The 14,278-nt window shown below is 36.6% G+C and overlaps 1 protein-coding gene across 1 annotated transcript in view; it reads right to left on the reverse strand.

Annotated features, from left to right (window-relative positions):
* LOC145661928 (uncharacterized) overlaps positions 1 to 14,068 on the reverse strand; it is a 36,659-nt gene extending 22,591 nt beyond the window's left edge. Inside the window, exon 1 of the mRNA XM_081727277.1 lies at positions 13,898 to 14,068. Within this exon, the coding sequence (XP_081583403.1) occupies positions 13,898 to 14,002 (105 nt within the window). The 5' untranslated portion in view covers positions 14,003 to 14,068. The remainder of the gene's footprint in view (positions 1 to 13,897) is intronic.
* Between the last annotated feature and the right edge of the window lie 210 nt (positions 14,069 to 14,278).

Raw genomic sequence — 14,278 nt, forward strand, 5'->3', positions numbered from 1 at the left:
TAAATATTTAAATCTAAATTCTTTAAAAATGACATAGTTTATTTATGTTACTCAAAGGTGTAAAAATAAATGCCTCAACTAAAGTATCTGATTGGAGTAGTCAATAAGGAGTCAATAGGGTTGCAGTACTTGTTTACCTTAACTTAAGGGAAACAAACTAATATGTCTGATTGTATAGAAGTCAACTATCTGTACAGCTATTATCTGATAAAGCAATCTTGCTTTATATTGTCCTTTCCACTTTTTCGATCAATATATTTTTGCAACTTACATATGTATATACAGAGTGATTCTTTCAAAACTCACGGATTCCATTTGGCTCTAGAATTTCTAACTGAAGCCCGATTTTCATGCGGTTTATTGCAAATCATCAAGGAAGGATGGGAGATTTATGGGACTATGTTTACTGGTTTCAATTCATCCGGGGTAATATCGAGTAGGCCGCAAGAAGAACAGAAAATATTCGCCATTGTACGTTACAGATCGAATGAGATATTGGATATTTCAATGAATTCCCCACACCGAGTTTTCCGTACACCGAATTTTCCTACACCGAGTTTTCTTACACCAAATTTTCCTACACCGAATTTTCCTAGACCGCTATTTGAGACATAAAATTATTTAAAAAATAAATACAATATACTCAGAGTATCGGGCCTAATGTGACGGAATAGCAGGCTGGATAACAAAATAGCCGGAGTTCTATGAACTGTTCACTGTAGTACAGTTTAAAAAATAAGCATACGCCAAGAACAATTTACGAACACAGTACTGTACATACAGCACAGTTACTGTATTAAGGTTCCTTTACACACTGACGAAACAATGAACAAGGAGCAGAACGCTGCTCTTTACCTGTCACAACTTGTATTTTGCATACGACACGTTGGAGGATCGAGTCCCGCTTCCAACGCCTTGGCAATGTTGCCAATGCAACGCCTTGCTTTCTTCATTTCATTACGTTAAAAGAAAACTAGGTCGGATAGTCGTGAGCTGATACTCGGAGTTTACTGTAAATACGAGGGTCATTTAACTCGAAGTGGCAACATAGTTGTGAAATGCAATGTAGTGAATCACTCACCTCTAAAAGCTTACAGTCCTTCGATGTAGTCTCCACCAGCCTGTTGAACCCTTCGTCAGATGTCTGGTAACCGTTGAATACCTGTCAAAACCCCACTTTCTAAGAGGGTGTTGACAGTGCACCCTAAGACACGAACAATGCTGGGAATGTCTATGAAACGTTGGGAGGTTCTTTCATATTGGGGAAATGATCAAAATCGCAGAGGCTCATATCCAGGGAGTATAGCGAGTGCTCCAGCATCTCCCAACCCCTTAGTCTTAACAGAGTCTGTACTCGATTGGCTGTATGTCATCTGGCATTGTCGTGTAGGAGAATTGGTCCAGATTCCAGGAGGTGTGGACGTTTGCGCCGCAATTCTGCTCGCAAATGGCGACTGAGGTATGAAGCATAGTATGGACCATTGACGCTAACGCCCGGTGGAACTTGATGTGACATGATAATGCTTCGTGGTCGTATGACATTATCATAATCATCATCACGTGTGCTAGCTCCTGCCAAAGCTTTTTCGGTAGTAGAGATTCTGAGTGGCGGAATTCATCGACTGACGTTTCAATTTATGCTCGTAGGATCTTCCCCACGTTTTGTCACTTGCAATAATGAGTGCAAGAAGTCAACATTTTCTCATTGTGACGTTGAAGGTGTAGGTGCGCACATTTCCACCTATTCTACTTTTGAACCTCGGTCAGAGCATGGAGTACCCATCTGGCTGCAATTTTCCACATGCCAAGATCTTGTGTTAGCATGCGGAACACTGATCCGGAAGAAATGTTCAACTCCAGCGCCAATTCTCTACAAGTCCAGCGCCGATCACTGTTAAGCAATGTCCGTAGTCTTGCAAGATGAATTTCGTTCGTAGTCGTTCGCATATGCGCTCCACCGTATTTCTATTTCTAGACATTTAGAGCATGTAGCATAAGCTCAGAAGCAAAGAATATCCTTGCTGCTTAGAGATAGTATGATATTTTAATATAATTTAATTAGTTTTCAATAAATCATAACTTTCTTGTGTTAACAACGGTTGCTTGTAACTATATTTAGATCTAGTTGTTAAGTTACGGTACTTTATATTACGTGTTATGACACATAATAAGTTGTAAGAAATCTTTATTTGTTTTACTTTAAATTGCATTATTCATATAATCATTTAAGGCAATATCTTGTTGCCCGATGCAATATAGCAGGTGCGTGAATAAATGATTTTTTTGTTATTTCAACTTTGATGCATAAGTTTGGGAAAAACTTTCGCTTGACAATAGCCATGTAATATACCAAAGCTGAGTTTGTTCTACTTGTTATTAAAAAAAGTTTTGTTCTAATTGCTTTTCCACTTGTTTGTTTGTTTAGGTTGTCTAATTAACGATGGAGGGAAAGAAAATTCTAGCAATGTTATTGTACGAGTCTAAATAGAGGCGTAAAGCTGCAGAAATTGCTTGCAATATCGGTCAAATCTGGGGACCAACAGTAAATATTCAGCTTTACTTTGGTTCCAAAAGTTTTGTCAAACAGGCGAGAACTTTGAAGATAAGGGTTGGATGTCCTTCTGTGATTGAAAATTATGAATTGGCGGTCATTGTTGAAACATATCCACGAGAAACAACTCGAGGTACAGTAGAACGTCGATAATCCGAACGTCAAAGATCCGAACGCGGTCCCTAGAAGCCTTTTACTTTTTGTCCTAGCGCTAGCGATAAACAAACAATAGGATTGTCCGTCGGCGGTACGAAGCACAGCCGGAAAGGAAACTCAACTTTTCCTATTGAAACGAATGAAGGATTTGACAGACAGAAAGAGTATCAAAGCGTACTCAGTCGAAAATTAGTGATTTTTAAATGAGCTTTTCGGTGTTTTCATACAGAAAAATTACCGTACAGTACACTAATTCAAGTCTCTTTGTGTGAAATCAGTGTTTTTACAAAAGCTTATTCAAATGTAATTGTTTGTCATACATATTTTTATTTTTATCTTCTCTTATGCCTATACAAGATAAGTTTTAAGTGTGTTACAAGAATAGTGTAATTTAGTGTACGAGTAGGTTCTTCAGAAACATTAAATGTAAGTAGCCTTACGTACGGTATTCTAATTACTGTATGTACTGCATAACCATTGTATCGATAAAAGAGCATACCGTACAGCATATTTAAGCCTAAATGGCATTTTATAGGTCATTTTCGAAAATCCGAAAATTTGAAAATCCGAACTACCTGTGGTCCCAATCAGTTCGGATTTTCGACTTCCTACTGTATTGCACAAGAATATGACGTTGAGCATTCAATAGTTGTTCGACATTTTCATCAAATGGGAAATTCTGAAATTTTCGACAAGTGGGTACCTAACGACCTGAACGAAGACCAAAACTTCGACCACCAAACTCTGCTGTGTGCTTTTTTCCCATTCCTTCATCGTACTCTGCTATGCAACGAGAAATGGATCCTATGCAACAATCGACTGCGTTCCATGCAGTAGTTGAACAGAGAGATGAGGCAGCAAAGTACTTCCCCAAACCGAAGTTGCGTCAAAAGAAAGTAATGGGTACTGTTTAGTTTTCGGCATATGGAGTCCTTCACTACAACTTCTTGAACCCTTGAGAACCCACCATGTCAGAGAAGTATTGCCAGGAAATCAACAGAATGGACCGAAAGCTGCAAAATGTATAGTCAGCATTGGTCAATCAAAAGAGAAAAATATTCTACGCAATAGCGCCAGAGCAACTGCCTCACAAATGATGGCACAAAAATTGAACGAACAGGGATATGAAACTGTGGGTCTCCCAACTTACACACCCAATTTTTTCTCACCAAATCCCGTTTTTTCAAGCACCTAGATACCATCTTCCAGAAGAGGATCTTCCACAACCAAGTAGCAGCTCAAAGGATCTTCGAAGTGTTCCATGGTTCTAGAACTCCAGCTTTATACAATATCGGAATCAATAGACTTGTTTCTTGTTGGCAAAAATGCATAAATTCTAGTTGTTCTTATTTTTTAATAAAAAAAAACTTTATTCAAAGGTGAGATATACTTCTTTAAAGGTACTAGTTTTGAACTGCAGCTATTTTTACACTGACCTCAGAGTGTTTTTGTGATATTCCGTCTCCCAACCTGGAATACACGAAATAGCTACGTCTAAGTTTCATCTGGAACAACAAAGCCTCAAAACGTCCTACATGGAGACCTTGTGAAATTTGGGCTAAGCAAATCTCGACTTAACCAACTGAGACTAATCTTACTAGCTACTAACCTAAGCTTACTTACCTAACCGAGACTACCTATACTACACTAAAGGCTAACTTATCTTGCTGAAGCACACTAAATCCAGTTACAACATCTAATTTGCCAAAGCTGAATTTAATTAACCAAAGCCAAATTAAATTTAACCACGCTTAGTTAATTGAAACTAATCAAAATTAATGTAAGTTACATTTATTAAATTTAAATTTGACTAACGTCAGCTACATTATATTAAACTGAAAGGTGATTTATTCGAGGAAGAATAACATTCATAATCATTTCTTTGTGCAGTAAATCTAAGCAATAGAATGCATGGTTGAAGACACTATCCTCTAAGACAGTAATTTGCAAGCTGGAATATAAAGTGTGCAAATCACAGAAGACTTACTTGCGTCGAGAGCCATACATGACTAACTCTATGACCTATAGAATCCGGAGGTTCAGTGTCGCGTTCACAAAAGCTCTACACTGACTTTTCTCCTTAGCAAGATCAAGTTTTTACTTTGTATTCCTATTTCTGCGAGATCCATCTTAATATTGTCCTTCTATCTGAGCCTAGATCCTACTAATGGTCTTTCTCCGACTTGTCTTCCAATCACTAGCGGATCCAGAAGGATCGTTTGGGGGGGGCGGTTCGCTCCCTGGAAGATGAGCGTAGCCTCAAGGTGACCAGAATTTTACTTTGAAAAAATCGGACGCATATGAATGCGGGACTTGAGGGGGGGGGTATCTAAACCTGATTTAGCTAAATCTGATTCCCTGATTCCATTTTGAGACCCGAATTTGTAAGTTTTTTTTTCTTTCTTAATGAAAGTATTCTGAAGATTTAAATTAAATACGCACTTTCATTTTGGAGACATGGCGGCGTCATGATTTACTAGTCAACGCAATATATCAGATGCGCTGTCTTGCACAATACTTGCACAAAAGAAAATACTGTATTGACTATGGCATTCATTTTAGCGGAAAAATGTACAATTTGCTCTAATTGTTTATATTTTGAATAACAATTGCGGAACAGCAGTTGAAAAAAAAACGACAGATTCGGTGTACGCAAAAATCAATATCAAATGTATAAAGAATAATGTATGCATAAAGAATAATACAAAATGTTAACAAATAACAAAATACATTATGATATTTCTGTATACGTTTCTTGGTAGCTTAAAAAATACATTAAAGTTTAAAATTAATAATTAATGTTTAATAGTATATGGTACACAGCGTTCAAATGGGCCAAAATATAGGGGAGCAATCTTTACATATTGCTTTCATTTCTGTTTATATCAGATATAATTCAGCAAATCGAAAATTGAAAAAGAAGAAATATAATATTCAAACTGAACTCCAAGGATGTTTAGTGGCTCCGTGATTATTCCTCGTAGTATCTAGTGATTGTCCGAACTTGAATTTCGTGGCTTTCCCCTGAAATAAGGATGTTATGGTTTTTGCCTTAAAAGAACTATGGCCCGCGCTTTCAAGGGCACAGATCAAGTACAGGAGAATGAAATGGATACACTTTCTAATACATAATACTAATCATAGCTGCATTTAAGCATTGTACTGTACTACTAACAGGAATCCAGAGCGACGATTTGAAGTTAACCTACAGCATTAACATACAAAGAAATGAATTGTGAAGATAAATCCTACATAAATATAATATATTGCGGTACTCCTTAACCATATAAATCATTACGAAGGTAAACGCACAATTTATTCAGTAAAATACTGCAAATAATGTAATAATAAAAATATCAATACTAAACTTTCTCTTGCGCAAACTCAACAGAAATTTTGTCGGATCTAGCACGAAATGTGTATAAATTTTACACAAATTAAAATTATATAGAATTACAATATAAGCTATTATAATGTATAACTAGTTAAAAAAAAACTCTGAAAGATTAGCAAAGTCTACAACAAAATGAACGAAAGAAGATCAGAAATGTAAAACCAAAGTGGTTTTCGTTCATTACAGCACACATTATATTTCCTAAAACATACCGACTGGCGATATTATTTGACAATATCACATATTTTTTTAAAATGCAAATTAAAATTTAATTTTGAAAAAAAAAATTATCACCTTTAAACAAAATTACCAATAGAGATAATGTACGTATAACTTGTTTTTCTTTCATCTCAGATATAATATGGACCCCGTTTGGTCTAAAGGCTAACACGCTTGCCTTTCGTGCGCGTGATCCCGGATTCGATTCCCGGTGGGGATACAGTTGAACGAAAAAGTGGTTCGGATTCCACTATAATCAGTAGGTCCACGTTTCCTTTAGCCGTTCTGGCACACACGTGGGATGTTACACAAACAAATATCATATGTATAATATATAACTGTTTATTAAAAATATAATATAGCCTATATACCGGTACACATCTTTTACGATTGTGGTTGTGCTCTTTTGTTTCAGTTAAAGATTTTAACAAAGCAATTTCAGAAAATTTTTCGAGTTCGTTTGCGATTCAGATACATCCAAGGAGTTCAACTTATACTCAGGCTCATGATTTTTGTTGAGTACCCACGAGTTGAAAATAATTACGACCAAACACCACGACGGGCGAAAACCAAACAACAGCCTTAGTCACCTTGCAGTCCACCTCTGGGAAAGTTACAGCACAAACTCAAATCTACGCCCTATCTTATTCCTGGCAAATCTGCCGATGACACGAGCGTAATCTACGTTTGTCTTGGTGCGTATATAGTATTGCCAGGTCGCTAAGTCGATCTGCACCCATCCAGAACCGTAGCCATGTCTTCAACCTCTTTAGTGTTGAAATGATCTTTCGGTTGATGCTTTGTATAGGGTATTTTGTACGAATATACCCCCTCTTTTGCAGCGATATAATTAAATATGTAAAGAAAGAAAAGCATTATACGAGACTAGGAATACGGGGTTGGAAATTGGCTCTATTAGGTAATTTCTTAAATGTAGTTGTTAGAAACATAATATAATTATAGCTATGCTTACAACAATAAATTTATATTATACTAGCCTTCACCTAGGTAGGGCTTCGCCCCCAGACTCCCAATTTGCTCTGCATACGGCCTCACACAGTATAGTAAATGCTCCTACGTTTTACCGTGGCACAATTTTCGCGTTCTTCCTTCTACGTATCTCTCTCATATAGCATTGCATTAAGCTAAATCTCTGTCTCGAAATTCAAACACCTCGTAAGGCATTTTAGTGAACCACCCTCACCTCTTTTCCTTCTCTTCTACGTTAAGTGGCAAAAAACGCTCAAATATGTTTAATTATTTTAAATGAAAAATTAAACTACCAACTTTCATGCCTTTAACCGTAAGGGATCCCGAGATATGAGCATCCTATAATAATAATAATAATAATAATAATAATAATAATAATAATAATAATAATAATAATAATAATAATAATAATAATAATAATAATATCAATTATAATAATATTATTAATAATAATAATAATAACCGTCCCTTTTCTTTCCTTCTAGGTAAAATATCAAAAACGCTGAAATACATATTGTATTATTTCGAATGAGAAGTCCATACACCAAATTTCATGTTTCTAACCTTCGAAGATTCTTAGATATTGATAACTAATTTTTATAATTGCAAACCACGCCCCCTTTTCTTCCCCTGCCTTTTTTCCACATTTTACTAAAGTATCAAAAAACGCTGAAACGCGTGTCAAATTATTTAAAATGAGAAATCCATGGCCACCCCTTCCCTTCGAATTTCCAATAAATCCTTCCTTAGTGATACCCTACGCCAGAAATCTTATCTACAGTCCGAATTCCAAATTTCTAGCTTGAGCGGTTTGGCCTGTGCGATCAGTTACTCACTCAGGACTTCTTTATATAACAGCTTGTGTTATTTCCCAAGAAGAGATGAAATGCCATTAAAAGTCACAATAAATCCCTGGTCCCTTCCTAATGTTTCCGTGTTTGAACCCCAAAAGTCACAGCTCTCTTCGTTGATCTAGTAGCTAGCGAACGTATCTTTGATGCATGAGGTTCTGTGATTTGATTCTCGGTGAATGAGCATAGAACTCACTATGGTGGTTCAGATCCAACTTTAAACTCTAGTTCTCATTCTGTAAAGCATCGCTTTCAACAAACGAAGTAAATACATATCAATCAATCAACCAACCGAAAAGTCTCAGATTCAGAGTGCTTTTAGGTAAGATTCTACATTTCTCTTTATTCAAGGTACAGGTACTTGAAGTTTCGGGATACGAATTCCATTTCCATATCCTTTTTCTAGGACACAATTTTAAAATATATCTTTTTAGTTCAAAGAGTGAGGCGTCTTACCCTCCTTCCTACAGCTGCAGGTCCAACGAATGAATCATATTCTCACTCCTTTGGGGCTTATAGTGACCGCCTCAAGGAACTAGGGACGTAAGTATTCCCACTTCAAATTTGTCTGTATTAAGTACTACTAAGTACCACACATTTTGATTACTTTGCTAGGCGTGTCACACAGATTGAATCGGTCGGGAAAAGACCATATTTGTATTTTTCAACGATAAATGCTGGAAGTAAAATCCAGACCTTTGGGGGGGGCGGTCGCCCCCTCCGCCCCCCCCTTGGATCCGCCAGTGCTTCCAATTAAGACTTTGAAAGCGTTTCTACTTTCTTCCATCCTGGCTGCATGACCTGCTTACCTGAGCCTCCTAGACTTGATGACCCTAATAATGTTTGGTAAATCGTATAAATTATGTAGTCTCTCGTTATGAAGTTTTCTCCATTCTCCATTTCCGTTCCTCTTAGGTTCGAATGTTTGTCTCAGGATCTTGTTGTCAATTATTTCAATCCACGTTCTTCCCTCAGAGTAAGCGACCATGTTTAACAACCATACAGAACAACAGACTTGATTATCGTTTTGTATATTTCAAGCTTCAAATTCCTCGACAGAAGAAAAGAAGTTTTGAACTGAATAGTAACACGAATTCCCTGCTTTTATTCGGCATGTAATTTCTTAGTGAATATGGTTTTCGTCTGTTAATATTGTAAGGATCCCCACATTACGACAACACCACATGTCAACACGTGCTATTGATTGGCAACAGCCTAGCAGACAAGAAGCCGACACGAAAGGCACCGAGGAACGCCGAAAGAAGACGGACCTCACGTAAGGACCCGAAGAGAACAGATAAAAGCCGGACCACCGAGGGCCCCAGCATCAGTCGACCACCTGATCGCTTAACCATTACCTTCCTATGTCGCTGTGGACTAGGAGCACCTCTTCCTTACCCTATGTCGCACTGAACTGGATCCCATTGTAAACTTATAATCCTAATCTAACCTACAACCTGCTATGTGTTCTGGAAACTGCCATGAGTGGAAGGGGCACCCGGCAAAACATTTAGTATTCCTTCACTTGGTCATTGAGGAAGAGACATTGAATTAGAGACACTTGTATTTATTATTATATTATATCTTGTAATAAAACTTGGTGAAAGGGGAAAAGACACCCGTCTATCATTTGACTCTACCTATAAAAACATTGCGATATTAATCCTAGATATTTGAAAGTATCCACTTTATCAAAAGTATTACTTAATATTTTAACACATCTATAATTTGCCTTACATGATAATATATAATATTTTCACAAAGGTTGACTTTGAATAGCCATATTCAATGGAGAAATTCCTTCGTCGTACTCTAACATCACAGCAACATAAAATCTACTTAAACTTACTAAAGAATACTAGGATAATTTTGAACACAAACCACATGTATCTTTCTAAACACTGTTTGAAAGATCATTACAATAAATGGTTTTGCAATGTCTTCGCTTATAATGAAACAATCTCCGACAATTTTGTTAACACCATCATTTTGGTTTTTAGAAAGCAGTTGCAGACCACGAAAGTTTATTTCAGCTTTTTTTCTAATTTTTATTTTTATTTTTATTTTTTAATTTTTATTTTTTACTTTTTTATTTTATTTTATTTTTTTATTTTTTTTATTTTTTGTTCTCGCAAAGCTGTCGTTACAAACTCAAAACTAGAATGTTTCGATATACTGTATAATACCTTTTAATCTTGTACTCCTTTATTACTGATAAACATTCTTGAGAAGAAAACAAAGTAGGTTACCTTTGTCATTAACGAAAAGGTGGTTACCTTTGTCATTAACGAAAAGGTAATCGTGTGTCCATTTTTTTTACAAAACACGTGACCGATATTCTTTCCTTTTTCTTATGTAACTGACGACAACATTATTAAATAGGCCCTGATAAGATAACACACACCGATACCACACAAGGAACTGACAAACAGCAATAATCAGACACGCTTACATGCACGAGAAATCAAACCAACCGTAAAGAAAAGATAAGCTTCACCTTCGAATCAGGGCTTCCAACTGGCCGATTTTTCACCGGCCTGGCAGGATATATTGCTGTTATTTTGATTAAAACCGGTGACCAGTATAAACTTCTTACCAACCCCTTTGTGACCGGTTTTTCAAATATGTATCTAGTTCAAAGTATAGATTTAAAAAGTAACTTTCATTCTATAAATCCAAAACTGTCACTTTTCAATATCTATCAAAGATTAACATATTTTGTTCATCTGTTTAGACAATTTTAAAGAGATCATAGGGACTGTATCAGGGAAAATTGGAAATTGACTTTAAGGTATTTTATACATCTATTGAGAGTGAAAAAGAACTTCGTGAAGGAATTTCCTGTTGAAGCATAAGTTTAAAGAAAAAATTTCATTTTCCAAATCCAAAATTGTCACGGAAAGATTAATATACTTTGTTTATCTGTTTCGATAATTTTAAAGAAGTGACACTTACTGATAAATACAATAAAATGATCACTGCCGATTTCAGTTTCTCATTTACAGCACAATGTGTCAATTAACTTTATTAGTGAATGTACTAAGGATTGTGCAGAATACAGGTGTTAATGCACTTTTGTTCACGATAGTACATTTCCTCCCCATGGATGAGTCCGAACCACGGGTGTTATTTCAGACATTGCTTGAGGGGAGGCGGTGCAAGTGCACCACCGACTTTCACGATTTGTACTAGTATATCAGTAGACAATCGATTAAAGTATATGTATTTCTCAAACTCTTCGGGGGAGGGAATTGCTCCCTCCTGCTTCCCCTGGTCCGAACAGAGATACTTTGGGGGATGCCGGTTTTTCTATTTTCCAGAGTTGGTAACCCTACCTCGAATTGAAAATGAAATGAAATCTTTAAGTTTTACGTCCCACGGTTATGCCGGTGAGGCTAAAGGAGACGGTGATAATGAGAGATGAATGAAAATGGTGGAATGAAGAAAGTGGGAGGAAACGGGAGAACCCCGAGAAAACCCACGAGCACGGTGTTTGTCCACCACAAAGTTCACTTGGCGGGGGCTGGGATCGAACCCGGGACCCCAAGCACCAGAGGTGAACGCTCTACCACTGAGCCACCGCGCCCCCCTTACCTCGAATTGAGCGCCTGAGCTTTACTTATGACGAGGTTTGAAGCACTAGGCCAACTAGGAGGGATGGGGAGTGAACAGAGACGGATTTAGGTTTGGTGGGGCCCTAAGCTATTAAAGGTAACGGATCCCTTTATGTGTCGTGACGAACGTAGGTACCCTATGTATCAGAAATGAAAAACTAGTGATGTTTTAGGAAGCAGGTTAGGAGAAAGGGCCCCATTACTTACATCAAGCCTACACAACACGAAGCACTGTTCATATAGGCTATGTAGATGTTATTTCATTTATTGCTCTTCTTATATTTTGAAAATGTACAACAAGTTTTTCCTTTAACTTTTTGGCCCCCAAGAGAGTGGGGCCATAATTTATAGCTTGTTTAGCTTGTACGTGAATCCGGCACGCGGTACCACGGGTGAAGAAGAAACGTTGGTTTCTGTTTCGTTTCTTCAACATTGCTAAGTCGAGATAAATACGTTTCATAATAAACTGCACGGTCGAGGCAGTGTTGCCAGATCTGAATATTAAAAAGTAGCGAGGTTATGCTTCAAAAGTAATGGATTTGAGCTGTTTCTAGCCCAACCATAAAAATTAATTATTTTGCAGCTTATAAATATGAACTGGGCAGATGATATAAGTATAAAATGAGCGACCTTTTTTGATTTCCAAGGAGACATGTTTGCTTAAGTCAGTTTTGTTGGCTCTGAAATACTGTACAATGTTTACAGTATGATTTTCACTGTTATTTCTTACTTCTTTAATTCATTTGCAAAATTCTGTATCTGGGAGCCATAAATTTCGGATTTTTTCATTGTAACTCCACGTACTTATTACATTAATATGGATAATACAATAACACAGTTAAATTTGCTATGCTCATGTTTACACAGCCCCGTAAAACTATTAGCCCTAGTTATTAACTGGCAATATACAATGCTACAATAGCGCTACAATAACGAAATGAAAGTCAGTGATACTACAATAGCGCAAACTCAATAAAAGTTGTCAGATTTGGAGATTACGAAGTACTGAAAAAAAAAGAATTCGACTCGTATTGTTCGCTGTGAATAGAATAGTCAACAATCAAAACTTTTGTTGTAATATATAAAAACCATGAAAATAACTATGTAGCGGATTGTGAAGTGTTATAGCTTGCATATAATTTAAAGTAGCCCAAAAAGGAGCGTGTCGACCAATTAAAAATTTTGGTAGCCGAGAGCACTACCCAATCTGCTACTCGTAACCCAATCTGGCAGCACTGGGTCGAAGGTTAGAAATATTTTCAATTCAGTTTAAGACATTACGTAAGAATACATGTTTAATAACGGGTCAGGAGACACGAATGAAAGGGTTCAGTGGGCCGAAGCCGGGATTGTCACAACTGCATGTTATACATAGCTTCATTAAAATATAAGAAGTAGCTACGTATATTATTGAAAGAACAGCCATATTTGTTGTGATTTTTGGAGCAGATGACAGTCCTGTTCACAAATATGGAATACAACTTTACTTCGATCACCGCTTGTTGTAGTAAAATGTGTTATGTTTATCATCTTGTTTACTTGACCATCTGGGTTAAATTCCAAAGTTGGGCGTCCGTTTCCAGCGAAATTTTTAAAATTTACAGGAAATATATGGATAATTTGATCGTTTGTGTGCTTGATAATATATAAGTCTCTCGAAAAATCTGTTTATTTGTTATATATAAGCGGTTATAAACATGGGACTATATGGCGAGCGGAGGGAACTACTTGGCGCAAGGTAACCGAACAGTTGCATTGTGGGAAAGAAACGAGCATTTATGTTACCAACATGGCGAATGTACAAGGGCAATGAACTAGCAGTTTTAACATTTGTGAAGGAATACATTGATAACGAGCAAAATCTTTTAAAAGCTTGTGAAGAGCACGGATTAATGAACCTAATAACAAATTGCAGAAAGTGTGGAAAGGAGATAACAGTGAAAAAACTTGACGAAAGCGGACGCCCAACTTCGGAATATATGCCGACCATCTTCTACTTAAACAGATTAATACAGTATGCAGTCAAAAAGTAATACTATTTACTAAGTTTGTCATTTTCTACGGAACAAAGCAATATTAACCTAGGTTTGACTATAAATTATATATGCAAAAATGTGCTTACCTCAATAATATACAAAAACATTATCACTAGAAATAATTTCATGTCTTTCATGTATGTATCACTGAGTGATGAATATCTGAGTAAATTGCAATCAATTTTGAGCATTTGCTAGATAAGAATAAAATTTGTTCAGTAATTAAATCGTTGCCTGTTAAAACAACATGAGCTTCCATCTTGACAATCTGTTAAGCTATCGTTAAGGAACTTGAATGGATAGTTATCACTTACCAGGGTTGCCACACTCGAGACTCGCGATGATGCCAAACACGGGTCTGAATTATGCTAGATTTTTGTAAATTATGCCAGATTTTCAAATTATCTTTCCTAACTAATTTTAAAGACACTCCCTTACTTATTTTCATTATTTTAATGAAGTGTATT

This window comes from Thermobia domestica, chromosome 10 (assembly GCF_964235325.1).
Source record: "Thermobia domestica chromosome 10, izTheDome1.hap1.1, whole genome shotgun sequence".
Lineage (NCBI taxonomy): Eukaryota > Metazoa > Arthropoda > Insecta > Zygentoma > Lepismatidae > Thermobia > Thermobia domestica.